This window comes from Solea senegalensis, linkage group LG19 (genome assembly GCF_019176455.1).
Source record: "Solea senegalensis isolate Sse05_10M linkage group LG19, IFAPA_SoseM_1, whole genome shotgun sequence".
Taxonomy (NCBI): domain Eukaryota; kingdom Metazoa; phylum Chordata; class Actinopteri; order Pleuronectiformes; family Soleidae; genus Solea; species Solea senegalensis.
This window is the reverse complement of record NC_058038.1, coordinates 18,810,442-18,834,616: the sequence shown is the minus strand read 5'-3', so window position 1 is coordinate 18,834,616 and position 24,175 is coordinate 18,810,442. Positions and strand designations below refer to the sequence as shown.

Below are 24,175 nucleotides of genomic sequence, written 5' to 3'. Positions count from 1 at the left end.
CCCGCAGACCACTCAACGAAACGCCCCTTCACTCAACGAAACGCCCCTTCACTCAACGAAACGCCCCTTCACACTACACAACACTCTGATTGGCTCTCAAGAGACTGCGAAACGTGATGATGTTTACTAACGTGATGACGTTTACTAACGTGATGACGTTTACTAACGTGATGACGTCTTCTTTTATTGAAACTTTATTTACACACGCGTATCTCATAGACACTTGTTGACAAGAGACTTTTATCCCGGTGTGCGACAGGAAAAGAGAAGAATAAATACTCGTGTTGACTTTTATGAACACAGAAATGTACTTTCTGTGAAATTTGTGAATAATTAATGTCACTTTGTAAAGTATGAAATGTTATAGCCAAACTGCTAAAATATATAAATGCCGATTGGAAAAGTTTTTTGAACATCACGTTTACACAATATAGTATCACGTTTTTGTGATATAATTATCACGTTTATACAATATAATATCACGTTTATGTGATATAATTATCACGTTTATACAATATAATTATCACGTTTATACAATAAACGTGATAATATCACGTTTATACAATATAATTATCACGTTTATACAATATAATATCACGTTTATACAATGTTTATACAATATAATATCACGTTTATACAATATAATATCACAAATTCCACTTTGAACACACACTTTGAATAATTTCATTTGTTTTTGCAAACTTCCAACATCATGGCAACCTGTATGTTACAAAAAGGTGTGTTTAATATAGGCCTACATTTATTGAATGTCTTATTAGTCTGTAGTTTGACATGTTGTTCAACTGGACGGAACAACGATTAGAACTAATAAAAGTCTACTTGATCAGGTTTTTAACCTGAAAGAAACCCTCCTTAAATTCTGTGCTGGTGTGGTCCAGGTGGTGGTAGACAGAAGTTAAGTAGACAAGATCTGCTGAGTATGTCATAAAGGAGATGTTACCTATTTCCAGGAAGATATGTGAAACATTGGTATCTGAATCAAACCCAGCCAGTTGGACATCAGTTGGTCTTTTGATGAAAGTAAAACAAATGCACTGAAACCCTTGATTCTGCACAGAAAGTTGTATAACTTTCAAATCCATGTAATGAATACAAGTGATGAATGATTTATTTTCTTTATTTTATACACAACAGACTATCCAGCAGACACATTCACTACCCAGGGATTACAGGCACCTGAGGAATTCCTCACACTCCAAGGCTTTCTTGTAATTGCTCAGGAAGCTATCCAGTTTCTGCCTCGCTTTTGAGGAAATGTGGCTCTGAAGCTGTTCCCCAAGCTGGGTTATCTCGCTGACAAGACAACATGATATTGCAAAATAATGAAGTCGTTAAAGACACTCAAATACAAAATAAGATATAAACAGAAAATTGGATTAACAGTTTCCTAAACTATCCGGCTTACCTTGAGTCAAACTCTGTGCCACGCATGTACATCTCCTTGGCTTTGTCCAGGGAGATGGAGTGAACAGCTCCGAGGGCATGTACTGTTGCCTGTGGCATGAAGATTAAGATTTAAGATTGTGTTAGACAGTGACCATGTGTTAAAAGGAGACAGACATATGCAGTCATATAACACATGTAGTCTACAAATCAGTGTCAGTGTCTGAGATCTCACCTCTGGCAAAAGTACATCCATTACAAACGCCACTGGATCTGCAGACTTCTTGTCTGTCTCAGTATGTTCGAGTACTTCAGACAAGAAGTGCATGACTTTGTCCACTTGTTCATCATCTTCAAAAAGAAGGATGACCCTGTCCTGTTTCTTGGCCCAAGGAGACACCGTGTTGCCTGTGATGATGTTCTATAAAAATTGTTTAGGATTTTAGTTTGGGTATTCATATACAAATACACAAACACCACACTAAATGCCATTGTCACTCACTTTAAGGTGTTGCAGCATGCCCTGATCCTCTGTGATTACACTGGTTAACAGACAACATGCCTCGTGTCGCTTCTGTTGGGCTTGTTGGGCCCTTTCCTAAAATTAAATTACACATAATATGCAACACTGAATACATGTGATTAAGAACTTTGAATAAGACATTTTCTTTCCCTGATTATTTGCACTTCCTCTGATAAGAGGTGTCATCCTGGCTGGCAACTTGTTTGGCCACAGTAACATCACTGCCCTAAATGGATATACAGATAAGCCTGTCTGAGAGGCAAATTGTTACATTACTTCTGAGAACAATCATTATTATCAGGGGCATCTATAAAAATGCAGGAATCTTGAAACTTTTTCTCAATATCTAAATTCTTAACAAGAGTGAAAATAAAATACACATTGACTTAAGATTCTACACACATGAAGTACAGTACACATAGATGAAATGGTTTACTTTACTTTACTTATTTTGAGTTTCTGATACTCAAATGGATGAGTTGAATAGTTTGATGGTCACAGTTATCCATGGTCAGGACAAACAGAAATAACATCACATTTAATAATACATAAGGCTCATGGGGAAATTAAAGCCTTGCAGCGTTGAAATGAAAAAAATATTTGATAATTTAGGACTTACCACCGTACTCCACCATTGACCTTTGGTGTCCCTGCAGATGAGACACAAGCTTTGCATAGCTCCCCTTTTTTGTGCAGATCAGACACTGATAAGTGTCTGAGTCGCATCTCCTCAGCTCAGGGTCTGCTCCTTCACTGAACGTAGTGTTGCTCTATAAGAGAAAATGTAAATTAAAATTGTATTTTGTATTTTTAACATGGAAACATTTTCAATCCAGAATCAAGTAGTAATACACTGGACTGCATTTGCCTTTAAGACTTTCCCTGTCCTAAAATATATGCAGGCTAACTGAAATAAATCAAATCAAATGACACTGTTGACTGTGATTCAACAGAACTTCTCATTTCTAAACATGAAAAATATTATTCATCATCAAATCTTTTATCTTAACAATTGTAGAACTGAGGTTACACGTTTTCAAATGAGCAAATCTGTGTGCAACTTGTCAGAGTCATTTAAAGATTAAAAAACAGATAAATACTAATATATAGAGATCATATAGTTTATCTTATACGTTTCCTGGTTGAAAATGAGACAACGTTATATTGTCAATGTTATAACCTGTACATATAAATAAAAGAAAAAAAGGAAAAAAAGAAAAAAAAAGGGAGAAAATCGCTGCGTCTTGCTTGCTGTTACAATCGCTATCGTTACAGTTAGTTATGGAGGTCTACTTACATGGTTAACTTGTTTTCACGTCACATGGTATGTTAATTATGGAGGTCTACTTATATATATTAACTTGTTTTCATGGTCACATATATGTTAGTTATGGAGGTCTACTTACATATATGAACTTGTTTTCATGGTCACACATATATGTTAGTTATGGAGGTCTACTTACATATATAAACTTGTTTTCACGGTCACATATATATGTTAGTTATGGAGGTCTACTTACATATATACATTTTTTTTCATGGTCACATATATGTTAGTTATGCACAACTTTGCGCTTTGTGAGTGACTCCATAGGAATGAACTGAGCCAAAGGGGCGGAGCTCTATCCAGTTCTTATAATACACACATGACAAAACCTCACTCGGTCACAAGTATCCATTCTTACGACACACAGAAGTCACCAACTGAGCGCTCCCGGTTTCATTTCCGGGTCACTCGCAGCAATTTTGACATTCCCTTTTTCCATAAGGACTGTGGTTTTTGTAAATTAGTTTGAACTTTTGTTCATTTGTTTTGGTTTTTGTAAAAGTGTTTCGAGTTTTGTAATACTGGTTTGCACTTCCAGGCCACCGTAGCACGGGCTTCATCATCGCTCTGCCCTCAAAGACTCAAATCTCAAGATAGCCGCCCTCTGACTCTGAACGAGCAGCTGAGGCAGGAAATACAGTTTGTAGTTATGATGTGAGGTTTGTGTGTGCGTTAACCTTCCTTCCTGTGTGACTCACCTCTGTGAGGAGGAGGAGGGTTGTTTCATCATCACTTCAGGAAATGTTTGTTGCTTCAGAGGCAGATGAAGCAGCGAGATTTAACACAACGAGCAAACGCAGCGTTTTACTGTCAGTGTCATTATAACGTTACAGTTTGTGCGTCGCTCGTCCTCCTGGTTCCTCCTGGTTCCTCCTGGTTCCTCCTCGTTCTGTTGTAACTGAACTAACGTGTTCTTCTGACCTCCTCAGATGGAACATGGACTCCTCCTGGTTCCTCCTGGTTCTGTCAGCCGCTGTCTTTGTCTCCATGGCTCTGCTGACCGTCGTCTGCCTGTCCTGCTGGAACAAAGGTCCGCTGGGTGAGATGTCCACCGCTGACAAACATGCACATGTGCTCTGTACGTGTCCATGTGTGGACCACAGATGTGTGTCTGTGAGTGCGTCACAAACATTTGTTTCTTTGTTGTTGTTGTCTTCTGTCCTCAGTGTCCATCAGACAAACACATGCTTCAGAAGAATACATGCCGTAAGTATTCACCATTTCACAATGTTTACATTTACACCTCCAGACGAGAGACGAAGAAAAATCTGTCTGTTTTCTTTCAGGTCCACGGAATTCAGAGTCATTCATCCATGTAAGTGATGAAGATGATGGTGATGATGATGATGATGATGATGATGATGATGAAGATGAAGATGTTTACAGTGATGATGATGATGATGGTGATGATGATGATGATGATGAAGATGTTTACAGATGATGATGATGATGATGAAGATGTTTACAGTGATGATGATGAAGATGTTTACAGTGATGATGAAGATGTTTGATGATGATGTTTAGATGTTTACAGTGATGATGAAGATGTTTACAGTGATGATGATGGTGATGATGATGATGATGATGAAGATGTTTACAGTGATGATGATGAAGATGATTTACAGTGATGATGAAGATGTTTACAGTGATGATGATGATGATGATGAAGATGTTTACAGTGATGATGAAGATGTTTACAGTGATGATGATGGTGATGAAGATGTTTACAGTGATGATGATGATGATGTTTAAAGTGATGATGATGATGAAGATGTTTACAGTGATGATGAAGATGTTTACAGTGATGATGAAGTCGTTTACAGTGATGATGATGGTGATGATGAAGATGTTTACAGTGATGATGATGGTGATGATGAAGATGTTTTGATGATGATGTTGAAGATGTTTACAGTGATGATGAAGATGTTTAGTGATGATGAAGATGTTTACAGTGATGATGAAGATGTTTACAGTGATGATGATGGTGAAGATGTTTACAGTGATGATGATGAAGATTTACAGTGATGATGATGGTGATGATGAAGATGTTTACAGTGATGATGAAGATGTGATGATGAAGATGTTTACAGTGATGATGATGAAGATGTTTACAGTGGCTCTCTCTCTCTCTCTCTGTCTGTTGCAGTTCAGATAACCAGTGATCTGAACTCCATCCGCTCTGCTCACCACCTGCTCTCACCACCGAGGGTTGTGTGAGTCAATGCTGTTCACACCTGTTCACTGTTGGTTTAGTGTGTTCAAACTTGCTTACACCAGTACAAACATTACTTGTTTGTGTATGGGGCTTTGGTTAAAGGCCTGACAGGAAGGGGCGGGACGTATCAGTTGCCCCTTGTACAGGTATGTGGACTTGTTTAAGAGTCTCTCTGGTTTTCAGCTCGTCTTCAGCTGATTCTGGAACTCAGCGGAGACACCGATCCTTCACACCAACAGAAACTGGTGAGATGTGAACTTTTGTATTTTTCATTATCAACAATGTTAGAAACGAGTGTGAAACCGTTACTCTCCATTTCACAGAAAGTAATCCAAGTTATGAAAACCCAGCAGAAGGTAAGTTCACGTTTGCTTCTCTCCGGTGATGAAATCAGTTTTTCTGTGTTGTTTTATTTGTTAATTATTGTGTTTTTTGTTCCATGCAGGACCTGAGTATCTGAACTCTGACCTGAATCTGGCCGACAGTGACGTAGAAGATCCCGGCTACATGTACGGCAGCTCTTTCACTCTGATTTCTTTCCTGTGAATCTGAATCTGAACCGTTTCCTCCTCTTGTTTCTCTGCAGCATCGTGATTCCTGACAGTGACGCTCTGGCACCAACAAACCAGAGCCAAGTCTCGACGCCCAGTTCAGGTGCAGTTCACATCAGTTCACATCAGTTCACATCAGTTCACACCTGTTTACATTAGGTACAGTTTGGAAACAGTGACACTGTGTGATCAGCTGTTTGTCCTCATTTGCAGACGTTCGACACGAGTACGTGAACCTCGAAGGTGAGAATCGTTTCTCAGTTTTTCTTCGTTTGTTTTGGCCGTTAAATCACAACATTATATTCAGTCTCTTTTTTGATTGTTCTTGAAAATTCACTCTGAAGATGAGAAACGTGAAGAACAGGGAGAAGAACGGGAGGAGGACGAGGAGGAGGAGGAGGAGGACGAGGATGAGGAGGAACGGTACTACCTGAATGTGGATCCACAGGACTCTCAAAGTGAGTCCAGTTTCTTTAACTCAGATCCTCGTCGCTGACTCGTCTCGTTTACGTCTGTTGTGGATGTTCTGGTGCGAGCTGACGTCTGCTGTTGTTTCACATCTGAAGCTGCAGCTCAGAGCAACTCTGACGACGATGACGATGATGATGATGATGATGATGATGATGATGATGGGAACTACGTCAATCAGCCTCCGGTACATTTAAAGACGTTCAGTGTTCACTTTCTCCTGCTGGTTTTCTCCTCGCTCATTTTCTCCTCTTCCCTTCAGGTGATTGACACTCATCTCCGAGCATGATGGGATGTCTGTCGCCTCGTTTTCAAGGATCTGAGTGATTGAGGGCGGAGCCTGCAGAAGAACAACAAACTCTAATCCCAAAGCTTCATCATTACAACATAAGGAAGAAAACTGATGAGAGGCATTTACGTCAGTTTAAGTGTGTGATATTTTTAACTTTATCTCACTTTCACACACAAAACCCCAGAGAGAAAATCTTTGATTTTAGCTGCTGGTCCTCTGCTGCCTCCTGTGGTCAATCTGAACAAAGACGTTTGAAGGCCAAGTGGTTCACAAACTTCAGTTTCCTGTTGGTGTCACAGTGAGATAAAGACCTGTACGTGTTCTTTAAAATATCACACACTTAAACTGACGTAAACTGGAAGAACCAAAATACTCTGGGGGATTTATGAGTTTACCTTTTTGTACACAAGTTGTTTTTATTTGTTACAACATTTTAGTTTCCATTTATAATCTGACTGACAAACCCTGAGAATGTCTTCACTGCAGGTGTGTGTGTGTGTGTCACTGTGTGTGTGTGTCACTGTGTGTGTGTGTGTGTGTCACTGTGTGTGTGTCACTGTGTGTGTGTGTGTCTGTGTGTGTGTGTGTGTGTGTGTGTGTCACTGTGTGTGTGTGTCTGTGTGTGTGTGTGTGTGTCACTGTGTGTGTCTGTGTGTCACTGTGTGTTGTGTGTGTGTGTGTGTGTGTCACTGTGTGTGTCACTGTGTGTGTCACGTGTGTCTGTGTGTGTGTCACTGTCACTGTGTGTCACCGTGTGTGTGTGTGTGTGTGTGTGTCTGTGTGTGTGTGTGTGTCACTGTGTGTGTGTGTGTGTGTGTGTGTGTGTGTGTGTGTGTCACTGTGTGTGTGTCACTGTGTGTGTCACTGTGTGTGTGTCACTGTGTGTGTGTCCCTGTGTGTCACCGTGTGTGTGTGTGTGTGTGTCAATGTGTCACTGTGTGTCACTGTGTGTGTGTCACTGTGTGTGTGTCACTGTGTGTGTGTGTGTGTGTGTCACTGTGTGTGTGTCACTGTGTGTGTGTCTGTGTCACTGTGTGTGTGTGTCACTGTGTGTGTCACTGTGTCACTGTGTGTGTCACTGTGTGTGTGTGTGTGTGTGTCTGTCTGTGTGTGTGTGTGTGTGTGTGTGTGTGTGTCTGTGTGTGTCTGTGTGTGTCTGTGTGTGTCACTGTGTGTGTGTGTGTGTGTGTGTCTGTGTGTGTGTGTGTGTGTGTGTGTGTGTGTGTGTGTGTGTCTGTGTGTGTGTCACAGTGTGTCACCGTGTGTGTCTGTGTCACTGTGTGTGTGTCACTGTGTGTGTGTGTGTGTGTTACTGTGTGTGTGTCTGTGTCACTGTGTGTGTCACTGTGTGTGTGTGTGTGACTACACTTCAATTAAACCTCACACTTTCACATCAGTCACATTGTGTTACTGGATTATCCTGTTCTACACACATGTGTACATCAGTGCATGTGTACATGTGTGTGTTGTGTGAGTGAATGGGTGAATGACAGACAGTGCAGTGTAAAGCAGCTTTGAGTCATCAAGACTAGAAAAATGAAACATTTACATTTAATCAAAGTTCCTCCTCCTCTTTCACTCTCTTTCTCCTCCTCCTCTTCTTCCTCCTCCTCCTCAGTTCAGTCAATATTTGCAGAAACATGAGTCGACGTGTCACAGCTGTTACACTGTGCTCTCTTGTTGTGCGTGCACACGCACACACACACACACACACGTGTCTCAGGCGTGTCAGAGTGAACCAGGTTACAGATCAGATCACGAGATGGCCTTGTACACACACACACACACACACACACACACACACACACACACACTGACCTAGTTTAAAAAGAGACACATTTCAGATAAAAACATCACTCATTCATGAACTCATATCACAGCTGATGTTAATGATTGACACACTGAGCTGCAACAAACTCATAAACACATCAAATCGTTCCCATTTAAAAACTAACCCTGCTAAAATAAAGAAAAACAATAAACAAACAAACAAACGAATAAAATGAGTAGAACAATAATAACTTCAGTCTCATCAAGATAAATGAATAAATGATAATTACAGACCAACTTTACTGGGATTAAACACCCAAGCAGATAAATAAAACTTTATATAAAGTGAAATAAATGTGTACTAACGGTTTGGTAGTATATGTTTCGTAAATATACATATCGTGTAGTATAAATACTTATAACATATATATAACTTATATATACTTATAACATATATATAACAGTCGTTCATTTAATGTGGAAAAAACATCAGCTTTATCAAAAAATCTGATGCAATAGCGGGAGGGGCGGTATATCAAAGGGGGCGTGGCTGTGTGTTTGTGCGTGCTCGCGGGGGAGGGGCTTAGGATTCCGCTATAAAGCGCGTCAGAGTAGCGTGAAGAAAATACGACCTGTTGTTTTTCTCATCGAAAGAAGAAGAAAAAACAGAAGAAAAAACGATGAGTCACGTCGACGTGAAAAATCTGAAACCGACAACTTTCGAAGAAGAAAACTACGATGAATATGAATATTACAACCTGACGGATAAATACACAGGTGAGGAACCGAATTGTGTCGCTTTGTTTGTTTTAAAGTTTGTTTTAACGCTAAATGACGTGGTTCGTGTTGGTTCTGTTACAGAAGGTTCGGCTCGTAAAGGCAGAACAAAGAAGGAGGCGAGCGACAACACCAACAGACCCAATCCCGGCGGACATGAGCGGAAGATCGTGGAGAAACTGCACAACAGCGAGAAGAAAGCCAAAGAGTGAAGGACACTGAGGTAACTTTTGCTTCATAACTGTGGAGAAAAACCTAAGCCGAATGAAAGGGTGACTGTCATTCATGTGACTGGTGGAAATATTAAGACAATTCATCAGCTCTGGACTTCAACAGAATCAGTCAAACTCTAAATTGGCGAATAGCCAAAGGACATCTGGTGAGCGAAAAAGTAAACAAGCCAAAGCCAAAGAGTGAGGTGGAAAAACCCCGCCTTCGTCAACGTTGTGTTAATATCTGTAGATTAAAAAACCCTTAAGCCGAATGAAAGAGCGACTTGTTTTCTGTGACTGGTAAAGTTACAGAAACATTTCATCAGCTCTGGACTTCAGCAGAATCAGTCCGACTCTAAATTGGCGAATGGCCCAATGACATCTGGTGAGCAGTAAAGTAAACATGCCCATATTTAATTTTATTCTCCATTCCGTCTAATTTTAAGACACTTGTTTTCCCTTGTCTGAACTTTATTAATAAATAAAACGCTTTCAGCCAAAAAATAAACCTGCTGCTGTAACAGATTATAAAAGTCATATTTTTCACTACTCTGAATTTGTATAGATTTATTTTTATTTGTACTTTGTCACATCAGGTTGTCATTTTTTGTTTGTTTTTAGGCCACGTGACACTCACTATGCGTCGCCCTGAACCTGAAGTGATTTTTTTTTTCCCTTGGAACTGTTTATCCGCCACAGTCCACTGGGGGGCGCCTTTTCTGCTACTGCACATAAAGAGTTTGTCTCTTTGTTTGTGTCTGAGGAATTTGACTTGAATCCATTTTGTGTTTTTTACAATAGAACCACAATTTTGGATTTTATTTTTTGTAGTCTGAAAGGACAACAGGCTTTATCTTGTGTTTGTGTTTTTTGCTCTATAGCAGCAGTTCCCAAGCACTGGGTTGGGGCCCACAGATGGGTCACAGGGAATTTTTTTGGGGGTCCTCAAATCATTTAGCTGAAATTGAATTGTGTACGTTAAAAAAATAATAATTGAAAAAAATCTATATATTTTTGTCTGTAACGCAGGACAATTTGGACGGCTTTTCTCGGACATCGACGTTGACCGTGGTCTCCTTGGCAACAGAATGAGACGCATGGACTGTCTTTTTGCGCTCTGGTGGGCGTGGTTCTACCCGGGCGTGAGGAGGAGCCTGAAAGTCCATGGATCTTCACACAGTAGATCCTGCGCTGTGGCTCCTCCGCCTGTTGGTGGCGTGTGCACTGGGTCCACAGTGGGATGACGACAGTGCACCGTGATGTGACTGTGGTGTCGGAAGAATCTGGTAAATTCTGTGTTTAAAAAAAAGTTATTAAAGTAATTTTTACAAATAAAAACATTGTTTTTTAAAGTGACTGGACTGTCGTTTGTTTTCTCTTGCTGCCACCTAGAGTCGGCTGAAGGTGACGCAATAGGGAAAATTATAATGAAGGTGAAAATTCACATTTAAGAAGCTGAAAATGACAGAAAGTAGAAAATATTCACATTTAAGAAGCTGAAAATGACAGAAAGTAGAAAATATTCACATTTAAGAAGCTGAAAAATGACAGAAAGCAGAAAAAATTCTGAATTAAGTAGCTGAAAAATGACAGAAAGTAGAAAATATTCACGTTTAAGAAGCCGAGAAATCACAAGAGTAGAAAATATTCACATTTAAGAAGCTGAAAAAAAAAAGTGAAATGACAGAAAGTAGAAATATTCACATTTAAGAAGCTGAGAAAATGACAGAAAGTAGAAAATATTCACATTTAGAAGCTGAAATGACAGAAAGTAGAAAATATTCATTTAAGAAGCTGAAATGACAGAAAGTGAAAAATATTCACATTTAAGCTGAAAATGACAGGAAGTAAATATTCACAGAAAGTAGAAAAATATTCACATTTAACAAGCTGAAATGACAAAGTAGAAAATATTCACATTTAACAAGCTGAAAATGACAAAGTAGAAAATATTCACATTTAACAAGCTGAAAAATGACAGGAAGTAGAAAATATTCACATTTAAGAAGCTGAAAAATGACAGAAAGTAGAAAATATTCACATTTAAGAAGCTGAAAATGACAGAAAGTAGAAATATTCACATTTAAGAAGCTGAAAAATGACAAAGTAGAAAATATTCACATTTAGAAGCTGAAAATGACAGGAAGTAGAAAATATTCACATTTAAAATGACAGAAAGTAGAAAATATTCACATTTAACAAGCTGAAAATGACAAAGTAGAGAATATTCACATTTAACAAGCTGAAAATGACAAAGTAGAAAATATTCACATTTAACAAGCCAAGAAAATGACAAAGTAGAAAATATTCACATTTAACAAGCTGAAAATGACAGGAAGTAGAAAATATTCACATTTAAGAAGCTGAAAATGACAAAGTAGAAAATATACACATTTAACAAGCTGAAAATGACAGGAAGTAGAAAATATTCACATTTAAGAAGCTGAAAATGACAGAAAGTAGAAAATATTCACATTTAACAAGCTGAAAATGACAGAAAGTAGAAAATATTCACATTTAAGAAGCATAAATAATAAGAATAAACTGCAGTGAGAACAGAACATCTTTGTCTGACAATCATTGAAATATAAATGACATGGTGGTGAAAGTCACTCATCTTTCACTGAGGTCACACCTGCATGCACCAGCAGGGGGCAGCACTTGTCTTTACAGCGACACACTTTAAAGGGACAGTTGTGGCTTTTTAAGGTGAAACTGACTTTGATGACTCCGCCCACACAGAGGAGGAGCTATGAAGTGATGCAACAGAAGTTTCACATTGATCAAAGTTTAAATTTGTTATATAAAATATCACTTCAGCCAAAAAAATAAAGAGTTTAATTGTCAACAAACTTCAAACTCAGCTGTGATATGAGTGGGAAACACACACACACACACACACACACACACACTCCTGCAGTGGAGACACCAGTGCTTTTAGAAACTCCCCTGGTTGCCTAGCAACTAGTCCTAAGGTTTTCCAAATGAGACATGTGTATGATTGTGTGACATGATATGCTGTGTGTGTGTGTGTGTGTGTGTGGTTTACAAACTTCACTTTCCTGTTGGAAACTCATAAATGTTCTTCAATATATTTAAAAGAAAATATGCTTGTCGATTACTCTCACTGTGAGTCAGACTTTTCAGCAAGAAAACCTATGTTTTATAACCACTCACTCTCCCACACCAAAGCCCAGAGAGAAAACATCACATACACACACATACTGCTGCCTCCATCACTAAGTTCAAATGTCTTATTTAGTCATATTTGAAATATTCCGATTGGCCTCAGTGACACAAAGTGACCACACGAGGCAGCAGAGGACCAGCAGCTCCTGTGTCCCCGCAGCTAAAATCACTTGTATTTTCTATGGGGTTTGGTTTGGGACTTAAGTTTATAATATATCACAAATGTGTTCGCTATAATAAACATGATCACAGATGTTATCATGATATGAAATCTAAGACCAGATCCTGTCTCATACATAGATATAATATCCATGCGAAGTCTAAAATATTCACATTACGTAGAAACAAAAACAAAGCCTGGTTGTTTTGACAGGAAGCTTTTATAACTCGCACTTTTCTCTGGGAAAAAGCGTTAATTAAGTTCAACACTGGAATCGGAGCGGCTTTAGAAGATCTCTGAGGAACACGAGAGCGTCCACAGGAAACACGGGAGGAAGAAGTAACGAGGCTCAGAGGAGCGAGGGATCAACCACCCGTCACTGTGTGTGTGTGTGTGTGTGGATAAAAAGACGTGTGGTTTGAACGAGAATCGTGTGCTATGCCTTTACTAAGCGCTTTGAGTAACCGTGGCAACAAAAATCTGAAGAATCTCCACATACACATGAATGGGAAACGCAGTTCACAACCCCGCCCACTTTGAAGCGTCACAGTGTCGTCAAACTTTAACGTAGAGACGTGGAAGTTTAAACGGAGCAAAAGAAGTTTTGATAGATATTAGGTTTTTTAAAGCATCGCAGTTGAACTTTTGTACTTTGTGTATTTCACCGTCACAAAAACCTCTAAACAAACTCTTCTCCTGCTCACAGACAGTTTCTAACTCTGTGAGTTGTTTTCATTTTCATATGACGCAGTTTTTCTTAATCTGCTCAAACCTCTCATTCACTCCAGGGTGATTTTAAAACTGTTGTGTCTCTGTGTGTCTCTGTGTGTCTCTGTGTCTCTGTGTGTGTCTATGTGTGTCTCTGTGTCTCTCTGTGTGTGTCTCTGTGTCTCTGTGTCTGTGTGTCTCTCTGTGTGTCTCACTGTGTCTCTGTGTCTCTGTGTCTCTGTGTCTGTGTGTCTCACTGTGTCTCTGTGTGTCTCTGTGTCTCTGTGTGTCTCTGTGTCTCTGTGTGTGTCTCTGTGTCTCTGTGTGTCTGTCTCTGTGTCTGTGTGTCTGTGTGTCTCTCTGTGTCTCACTGTGTCTCTGTGTCTCTGTGTGTCTGTGTGTCTGTGTCTCACTGTGTCTCTGTGTGTCTCTGTGTGTCTGTGTGTCTCTGTGTCTGTGTGTGTCTCTGTGTGTCTCTGTGTCTCTCTCTGTGTCTGTGTGTGTCTCTGTGTGTCTCTGTGTCTCTGTGTGTCTCTGTGTCTCTGTGTCTCTGTGTCTCTCTGTGTGTCTGTGTGTGTCTGTGTGTCTCTCTGTGTCTGTGTGTCTGTGTCTCTCTGTGTCTCTGTGTCTGTGTGTCTCTGTGTGTCTCTCTGTGTGTCTCTGTGTGTGTGTGTCTCTGTGTGTCTGTGTGTGTCTGTGTCTCTGTGTGTCTCTGTGTGTCTCTGTGTCTCTGTGTCTCTCTGTGTCTGTGTGTGTCTGTGTGTGTGTCTCTGTGTCTGTGTGTCTCTGTGTCTCTGTGTGTCTCTGTGTGTCTCTGTGTGTCTCTGTGTCTCTCTGTGTGTCTGTGTGTCTCTTCTCTGTGTCTCTGTGTCTCTGTGTCTCTCTGTGTCTCTGTGTATTTCACTCCAGAGACAGATGTGGAAAGAGACGAGAGAAGACACAGAGCAGGCGAAAGAAAACAAAATAAAATCCCCATCATCTGAGGGTTCACTCATTCATTTGGCATGCATGGATGAGAGGAGAGAGAGAGAGAGAGGGAGAGAGAGAGAGAGTGGGTGGTTGAGATGCAGCGAGGAGATGAGGAGGAGGATGAAGGATGAAGGGTGAAGGGTGAAGGGGATTGATTTCATTTGTTTATTTCTTTCTATATTTCTAACGAGGAATTCCTTCAGTCCAGAGACGCTGATCTGTCCGAGCACAGGACAGCGAAGACAGAGGGGGAGGAGTCCAGATCATCTCCACCCTTCCTCTGTGTGTGTGTGTGTGTGTGTTGGATGCAAACATGTATCATTAGGCATCATTAACCACAAATTATACAGAAGAAAGACACATGCTGCTGTTGCAGGGTGTGTGTGTGTGTGTGTGTGTATAACTGTGTGTGTGTGTGTGTGTGTGTGTGTGTGTGTGTGTAAATCTAATACACGTGTCATGTGATTAAAGAAGAGCTTCATCACTGTTGACACTTCAGATGAATGTGAGTCTGTGTGAGAGGATATTAAACAGTGAAAAAATGAGAGAGAGATGATGGAGGAAGAAGAGGAGGAGGGGTTAAAAGTCTCTCTCTCTCTCTCTCTCTCTCTCTCTCTCTCGCTCTCTCTCTCTCTCTCCACCTGTTAGCGCAGACAGACCCTCACATTCTCATCCACTTGTTAGTGCAGGAATCTCCTCCACTCTCTATCTAAGGTAAGAAAATACATTTTTATTAATGCAGATTTCTCTCTCCTCTGTGTTTGAATGTTTAGAATTATTACTGTTATTATTATTATTATTATTATTATTATTATTAAGTAATATTATTACTCACTTCTTAGGAAACGTCTCTGTTCTTACAAGAAGAAGAAGACGTCTCTGCGTCCTCTTTCTCCCTCGTCTCCTGTTTACTCTTCAAAAAAGCTCACGTTATTTTTAATGCGACATTAAAAGAAAATCTAAAGGGATACGACTTTGGTGTGGGAGAGTGAGTGGTTTACAAACTTTTGTTTTTGTCTTTTGTTAAGTGGATAAAATCTAAATTGTAAACCACTCACTCTCCCACACCAAAGCCCAGAGAGAAAGACAGTGATTTTAGCTGCGGCGACACAGCAGCTGCTGGTCCTCTGCTGCCTCGTGTGGTCACTTTGTGTCACTGAGGTCAATTGAACAAAAGATTTAAAATACTGAATTTTACGAAATAAGACATTTGAACTTAGTGATGGAGGCAGCAGTGGATCAACTCCTGTGTGTGTGTGTGTGTGACGTTAAAATCACTGATTTTCTCTCTGGGCTTTGGTGTGGGAGAGTGAGTGGTTCATAAACTTCAGTTTCCTGTCTCACAGTGAGATAAAGACATGAACGTTCTCCTAAGACATCGTAAACTTAAACTGACGTAGATTTTATTACTCAAGTCTTTTGTTAAGAAGCTAAAATCTGTTTTTTAGCAGATTTTAGCTTTGGAACGGATCGATCTCTTTTAATATTTTCTTTGACTCTCTGTAGTGAGATGAAGGGAAGTTAATCAGGAACAATGTCCTCTCCACCAGGATCAGATATAGTCTGTCAAGATTTGCGATATATCGGTGGATCTGTGTGGATTTAAAGTGACAGTGAGCGCTCACACGTTTGCCTGCCAACATGGCCGCTCATAGAGACCGCGCCATGTGACGTCTGGGAGTTTGAAAGTGTAGTTGTAAACAGGATATGACAGAATATTTATGCAGCTGGTCTATTCACACGGGTTTTCTGCTGACTCGTCGTCCTCTAAAGGGATCAAATCAACTTTATATTCTTTAATTAAAAAGTGGCCAGGGTTTACCCAAGAGTTCAAAACAACATCAAGTAACTAAAGGGCCCTCGCCACAAAAGTCAGGGAGCGCAGCCCCTGGCAAATCACAAAAAATCACAAAAAGTGGCAAGTTGAGGCCATGGTTCCTATCGATTTTTTGTTCGTCTTGGGCTATATCGTCTTCCCACAAAGTTTCAGGAAATTCGATGGAACTTAATTTTTGGCTCGTTTTTCACCTTGGGGGCGCCCATGAGCAAGGCAAGGGACCAGGCACCATGACAATATTCACCACACCTGAGCGCTGTTTCAGCCCTTGGCGTTTGTGCTCCAGCCCAAATAAAAGTAAAAGGGTAAAAAAGAAAAGGTGGGTCTTTGAAAGAGATTTAAAATGTTCAATGGTGGAGGCAGGTTTAATTTCCACAGGTAACTCGTTCTAAGATAAGACCCGATGTTGCGATGGAGCATGAATCCAGATGTTATAAATGCATGGATTTGGGTCTCTAAATTTTTGGATTTTGGAACCATGCTCAAAGACTGTGTTGGGTGCGTGTGGACAGTGCATGTGCAAATTGAACTTCCACCGCACCAGTAGGTGGAGTTTTAAGCCCCACTCACCAAGCAGAAAAAAACATTTTGACAACAGAAGAAGTCGTCGCCAAGGATGGTCGTCTGAGGCTCAACCTGGCAACCCTCGAACCGGCTGACACTCCGACTCCCCTGCTCAACGGGCCGTTCAGCTGTGAGCCGGGAGCTGTAGCACAATTCTCTTCTTCTTCTTTGGTAGGAATGCGTCCTATTCCCTGACTTGTATTGCCACCCGATGGTGAAGTGGGATACTACAGGACCCTGACGCGTGCTTATACCTGGGTCCACGCAATGCGACGGAAGTATACTACGGACTCTTGGGGCCAGAGGACCAAACACGTCCACTCCATCAGGGCGAGCCAACACTATCCCAATCCAATCCAATAATCTGTAAACAGAATTGTGTGGGCCTTCACAGCCAGCCGCCGTTCTGCCAGCAGGTGGCGCTAAACCCTTGACTCAGTTGTCATGTGCAGATGTTGCCTGGCTGGGTTTCGTAGCTGATCGGTCAATGTATGGTAAAGTTATCGGGACACTTCCTGTTTCGTGGTGAATGGTCCAAATTTGCCAAAATTCCAACAGTTGCTGTGGCCACGCCCCTTTACATTCTTCGAGACCTTTTGATAACTTTTCATCTTTAAATGTGTTTAGTACAAATTGATGCATGTTTTTATGTCGGTATGATTTTCCACCAGTTCTGATTTGTGTGACAATTTAGTTTCGCCAACATGGCCGTCGTTATTTTCCATATAAAGAGCTTTGACTTTACGTTAACGCCCCCCCTTGAGCGCCCCCTCCTGACCAGACTGGATGCTCACTGTGTTCTACAGAATCGTGGTTGAGAGTCGGCGTGCAGCAGAAACATGCAGGGGAAAAAAAAAGAGTCATTTCTGCCAAAACAGTCTCTGCGTCTCAGTGGGATTAGAAAAAAAAAACCCAAAAAAGCCAACCAACACATTAGAATTCAATCCAGCGACGGCTGCATGTAAATGATCCAGGCTGAGCTCACACATGCTGCTGCTGCTGACAGGAAGAGAGGATAGAAATTATACTACAGAACTTTACCTTCATCTCACATCTGAACCATGTTACTTTGAAATCCCTAATCTGGATTAAATGTGCATGTCGACGCGACGATGACAGTGTAACATGATCTAATAATTTAACGGGTTTTTTAAAATGTTCCTAACATGCGTTCATAATGTTCATAAATTCCGTCGTTGTCGTCCTCGCGTGGTAACGCAGTCGTGACGATGTGCTCTTTCACTCCAGTTTTGCTCTTTTTCTTTCCCACAATTCGGCGTATGTGTGTGTGTGTGTGTGTGTGTGCGCGCTGCTTCAGTGCTGTCAGTGTTTATCAGCACAAACATTCTCCCACATGAAAGTGGAATCTGGTGCTTGTCCAGTGACTGACGCTCACAGTGGGATTACCTCGCTCTCTCGCTCGCTCGCTCTCTCGCTCTCTCCTATGCAAATATATTTCTTACCACTTTAATTCAGTTTAACTGGTTATTTTAAATATCCTTTCATGCTGATATTCCACATATATCTTCAGTGCAGAGTCAGTGCAGGTCTCTCTCTAAGAGCATGATCACGTCTTCTGCTGCCTCATGTGGTCACTTTGTGTCACTGAGGTCAAACTGGCAGCAGTGGATCAACAACTCCTGTGTGTGTGATGTTAAAATCACTGGTTTTCTCTATGAGGTTTGGTGTGACGTAGATTTTATTACACGTTTGTTCAAGTGTATAAAACTCTGTAAACTGCTCCATTGCTAAGTTCAAATGTCTTATTTAGTAAAATTAAAATAAGTTTTACAAACTTACGTTACACTGAAGAAAAGAAATGATTGTATCAAATAAAATCTCTGTCAGTTTTTTTCTCCGTGTGGAGCTGCCTCTGGCTGTAGGGGGCGCTCACAGCACAGTCAATGACAGGCGCTGTGTGTGTGTTTTCAGACTCTATGACGGTGCAGAGAGGAAAGAAGCTCAGCATCTCCATCCAGGAACACATGGCCATCGACGTTTGTCCTGGACCAATCAGACCCATCCAGCAGATCTCCGCCTACTTCCCCCGCCTGTCCCCCACCTCCCCCACCCCAATCTCCCCAAACCCCGCCTTGTCCCCAGTCCCTGCCTCCTCCCCTCTGGCCCTCAGCCCCGCCTCCGGGACCTCTGGAATGGGCGGGGCTCACCTACTGTCTCCACTGCTGGCCCATGGCAGGTCCGCCGGCGGTGGCGGGTCGTTGTCTCTGACGAGCAGCGTGGACACGTCTGTGGACATCAACAGCTCTGACAGTGACGACTGCAGTGAGTGTGTGTGTTAAAAGTTACACAATAACACAAACTGTCCATTGATGAAAGGAACCTCAAAGTTTATATGTGAAATGTTTGACTTGGTGTCAAATATTATGGTTTGTCATACACACACATTCCTGTGTGGACATGATGGTGAGGTCCGAGTGAATGTACTATGGATGTGAGGACCACCTTTTCTGTTGAGGTTAACGATAAAAAAAAAATGCTACATTTCCACACAACATGGCGCCCTGACACAAGTTTCCACTTCAGCTTCTTAAAAAAATGAGTTTGAAAAAGTCAGTGCCAAATCCATATCACCATTGAAGTGAGGACCTTGTCATGAGGGAACTGCTGGTTTCATTTGTGGCTAGTACAAACAAACTACTACACAACTACTGTCTTCCGAATGCGCACACACACACACATTTTTACTTCTATGACAGCAGGATATTATAACATGTTATTACTGCTGCTGCTGATGCTGCTTCTCTCTTGTTATTGATTGTCATGATCAGTTATTAGAAAACCAGGAGTTTACAGATCACATGACCTCAGCCAACACACAAAACAATTATTATTTGTTTGTTTTATGATTTATTTTTCCTTTGCAGTTTCCTGTCTTTGTGTGTGTGTGTGTGTGTGTGTGTGTGTGTGTGTGTGTGACTAAATAAAGCTCAAATCCCTGTGAATCACACACAAACACATAGGTTGTGTATCCTCTTATGTAACAACACTGGACCAACACCAGGTCGTGTTTGTGTCTTCTCTACACATGGTGTGTGTATGTTTGTGTGTGTGTGTGTGTGCTGATGGTTGTCATGGTGACGGTGTGTCTCCTCCCCCTCTCGTCTCAGCTGCTCTGGGAACTCTGGAGTTCGAGCTGCGGTACGATCAGAGCTCCAGTGAGCTGCACTGCACCATTCTACGAGCCAAGGTGAGAACAAGCCCCCACACCTGTGGACACGCCCACACGCGTGAACACCTGAATTCTGAACAGATCAGCCTTGCAGTTACAAAGTTACAAAAATGATTTCACAAATAACTGTTACTATCATTATAAATGTTTATCTCCATCAGTGATTTTAACTTCACAGCAGTGACAGCACACACGAGTTGATCCATCACTAAGTTCAAATTCTGTAAAAGTCGGCATTAAAAATTGTTCGTTCAGAATGACCTCAGTGACACAAAGTGACCACACGAGGCAGCAGAGGACCAGCAGCTAAAATCACTGGTTTTCTATGGGGTTTGGTGTGTGAGAGTGAGTGGTTTCAAACTTCAGTTTCCTGTTTTTGGACTTTATTTGAATTCATCATATCTTTGTTTCATCAGCTGTTTGTTTATTGACTGAAGTCCGCCCTGAGTCATGTGACATATGTTATTAATACCTAACATTTAAAGGAGATTTCAATAAGAAACAGAAATGATTCACAGTTGTAGATTTTGCAGTGAAGGTGTGTGTGTGCGTGCGTGTGGCGTGAGTGTATTGCGCGTGCGTGCGTGCGTGTGCGTGAGTGTGTGTGTTTGAGCACTTGCGGTGTGCAGCGCAGTTGTGGTGTGCTGCGTGTGTGTTGCGCGTGTGTGTGTGTGTGTGTGTGTGTGCGCGTGTGTGTGTGTGAGTCTTAAGGTCACAGTCTCCGTCTGTTTCGTCAGCGTCGTTAATGTCGGCGCGAGGAAGAAAAAAAACTCTTCAAATGTCAAAGCTGTTGAAAGAAATTTCGCAGCAATTTGTCGACTCGTCAACGAGGTCGTGAAGTTTGATCCTGTGTGTGTGTGTGTGTGTCCAGGTATTACTAATGTTGTGGGGACCTAAACCTGTTTACATGATGGGGACTTGTCTTGCTTCCTTGTTTGTTTATTTTAAGTTTAGACAAAGTAGAGTATTTTAAAACTACATGTTTATTCTGTACACACACACACACACACACACATGTAGTGTGACAATGTTTGCGTTGTCATGACAACAGTCATTGTATTGATTATGGATCGTCTGTGTTCAGGGTCTGAAGCCGATGGACTTCAACGGTCTTGCTGACCCGTACGTCAAACTGCACCTGCTGCCCGGAGCCTGCAAGGTGAGAAGTGCTGAGTCATCACTCACCTGGTTCACCTGGACGTCAGCTGACTCTGCGCGCGTGTGTGTGTGTGTGTGTGTGTGTGTCCTTCAGGCCAACAAGCTGAAAACAAAGACGATCCGTAACTGTCTGAATCCAGTGTGGAGTGAAACTCTGACCTACGTCGGAATCACAGAGGACGACATGCACAGGAAGACACTCAGGTGTGTGTGTGAGAACTTACTTCTCCTTATCTCACCTTTTCACCTCCTCTCTCATCTCCTCTTCCCATGTATCCTCTCTCCTTTCCTCCTTGTGTCCTCACACCTTGCATCCTCTCCTCTTGTCCCCTCGCCTCCATGCCTCTTCTCTCTTTGCCTCCTCTCCTCTCTCCTTGTTTCCCTGTCTCTGCGCTCTCTCCATCTCCTCGTCCCCTCACTCTTTGCCTCCATGTCTCCTCACCTCCTCCCTCCTCGTCTCCTTGTCCACAGGTTGTCCGTGTGCGACGAGGACAAATTGACTCATAATGAGTTGATCGGAGAGTCGCGAGTTCCTCTGAAACGGATGAAACCAGACCAGACCAAACGCTTCCACACCTGTCTGGAGCATCCACCGCCGGTAACACACACTTCCTGTTCCACTGTCACATGACGTCCTTAACCTTGCTGTCTCCATGGAAACGCGTTGGTGTACAAACACTAAATATGCTGCAAGTCTACGATAAGAACGGGGCTACGTTCAAGCAAAAGAGCTGGAGGCAAAGGATTATGGGATGTGTTATGAGCATTTCCCTCTCTCTCCCACAGGTCCCCTCCCCCACAGCCATGGGTGAAGCTCTCAGAGGAATATCCTGTTACCTGAGAGAGGTGAGACTCATGAACCTGCTTTACTAAAATAATCTAAAATAATCTGATTACACCAACTGAAGTCATTAACTGCATCACTAATCTGTTCTCATCCAGAAAGGTTTTATATGTATATGATATACATATATATATGTACAGAGTGACCACACGAGGCAGCAGTAGACCAGCGGCTCCTGTGTCCCTGATAAAAAAAGGACTGAGTGATCAGATTGATGTAATCTTAAATGTTTTTAATGTAATTCAGACGCGTCTCTTCATGTCCTCAGTGGGAGAACGAGCAGTTGCACAGCCTGGAGGAAAGGGGGCGCCTCCTCCTCTCCCTGCAGTTTCTGCCGCCGCTCGCTCTGGATGATAAAGAAGAAGAAGACAGAGGACGAGGAGGTGGACGTGGGGGCGGTCTGTGTGTGGGCGTGAAGCGCTGTGCCCACCTGGCGGCCATGGACGTCAACGGATTCTCCGACCCTTACGTCAAAATGTAAGATTCCATGGATGTAGCTCCACCCCTTTGGTTCTATTCATTATATATATATGTACATACATATATATATGTATATATATATATATATACATATGTATATATATATATATATATATATATATATATATATATATATATATATATATATATATATATATATATTCATATATATTACCAGATTTATTTCTGTTTATTTCCAGGTTGTGCAGCCCACAGAGCATGTGTAGTAGTGTTACTCCCATGATGCCTCTGGGCTCTACTCGCTCGGCATGTGCATGAACAGGATGATGGGAGTAACACAGTCACAGCTTTTATTATCGGGGATTGGGAATGGTGTGCTATGACTTCTCTAAGCGTTTCGAGTAACCATGGTGACAAAAATTGCAAAAACCTGCAAATAATCTCCACATACACATTTATGGGAAATGGCCGAAAAAATGATCAGAAGCAAGCGTCACAGTGTCGTCATACTTTAACGTAGAGACGTGATTGGAACTTCAAATGGGTCACAAGACTTGGGACTTTGATCACCTATGTCAAAGTTTTGATACATGTTACCGTTTTTGAACAATCGCAGTTTACATTTTGTATGTTTTTTTGAACATTTTCAGATTTTATAATGAGTGTCACACTCTGCTGAGATCCAGAAAAATAATCACAAAAATCTCTAAACAAACTCTTCTCCTGCTCATAATTTAAAACCCACACAGACAGTTTCTACATCAAAACCTTGCTATGGTTCATTTTCATATGACTTGCAGTTTTTCTTAAAATCAACTTCTGCTCAAACGTCTCATGTTAAAAATGAGGACGAGGGTGATTTTTCATTTCTCTGTCAGTTCACAGCTGTTTGTCACTGATGATGTAAATGTAAATGTAAATGATGTAAATGTGACGCTCACACACCAAACATTGACTCTCTGTCATCAATATGACGACTTTAAAACACGCTGTTTTCTCAGAGGTTTTGAAGAGACGCAGATGCGTGGGCGGGGGTAATTAGGGAGGGGCTTGTGAGTCTCTCTCTCTTCCTTTCTCCCTACAAGCTTGGGGTTTTATTATGTATTATTTATGGCGAGGATAGGACTTGGACAGAAACCGTTTGTGACATGTTGTCTCTGTTAGCTCAGCTGGTAAAGAGATGCGGTCAGGATGTCTTTTCTTTTTGTCTTTTCTTTTTTCACTCCTGCTGATGTGGTTACATTTAAAAATGAAGATTAAACAGTGCATTTGTATGTAAAAGTTACAGTGACATGACCATTAGCTCCGAACATCTTCATGTTATCGAATCTAGCCGTCGTTAAAAAGCCCTGGTCGAAATGCTTCAAGTTTTAAAGGTTCAATACACACAAAATCCACAGCAACAAGCAGACACGATCAAAATTTTGCCGTGGAATTTTCTAGTAGATGCAAAACATTCTAGTGAGAACTAGAACTGGAATGACGACATTCTGTACTATGACTTTTTGTCTAATTTCGGACAACATACTATACTATGACTTTTTTAACTGATTTTGGACGACATACTATACTATGA

General features: G+C 41.4%; 3 protein-coding genes across 4 annotated transcripts; all 3 read left to right on the top strand.

The window, feature by feature from the left end:
• The first annotated feature begins 3,858 nt into the window (after positions 1–3,858).
• LOC122785542 (NAD-dependent protein deacetylase HST1-like) lies at positions 3,859–6,967 on the top strand. 2 transcript variants are annotated; one of them, XM_044051392.1, is made up of 12 exons: positions 3,859–4,284; positions 4,421–4,460; positions 4,541–4,569; positions 5,401–5,467; positions 5,653–5,714; positions 5,793–5,825; positions 5,915–5,978; positions 6,056–6,123; positions 6,234–6,263; positions 6,365–6,478; positions 6,587–6,675; positions 6,751–6,967. In XM_044051392.1, the coding sequence occupies exons 1-12, from the start codon at positions 4,191–4,193 to the stop codon at positions 6,775–6,777; spliced, it is 717 nt and encodes a 238-aa protein (XP_043907327.1). In that variant the 5' UTR covers positions 3,859–4,190; the 3' UTR covers positions 6,778–6,967. The 2 variants fall into 2 exon arrangements, with proteins under 2 accessions (XP_043907327.1, XP_043907326.1); XM_044051391.1 differs by having other exon boundaries at positions 3,865–4,293.
• A 2,187-nt stretch (positions 6,968–9,154) lies between these two features.
• Positions 9,155–10,620, top strand: nupr1b (nuclear protein 1b). The gene is made up of 3 exons (XM_044051072.1): positions 9,155–9,327; positions 9,412–9,550; positions 10,569–10,620. The coding sequence occupies exons 1-2, from the start codon at positions 9,231–9,233 to the stop codon at positions 9,537–9,539; spliced, it is 225 nt and encodes a 74-aa protein (XP_043907007.1). The 5' UTR covers positions 9,155–9,230; the 3' UTR covers positions 9,540–9,550; positions 10,569–10,620.
• Positions 10,621–18,903: 8,283 nt separating this feature from the next.
• Positions 18,904–22,639, top strand: LOC122785296 (double C2-like domain-containing protein alpha). The gene is made up of 7 exons (XM_044051030.1): positions 18,904–19,249; positions 20,095–20,174; positions 21,241–21,315; positions 21,409–21,518; positions 21,786–21,912; positions 22,101–22,160; positions 22,427–22,639. Exons 1-7 carry the CDS (start codon positions 18,904–18,906, stop codon positions 22,637–22,639), a joined length of 1,011 nt encoding a protein of 336 aa, XP_043906965.1.
• The last annotated feature ends 1,536 nt before the right edge of the window (positions 22,640–24,175 follow it).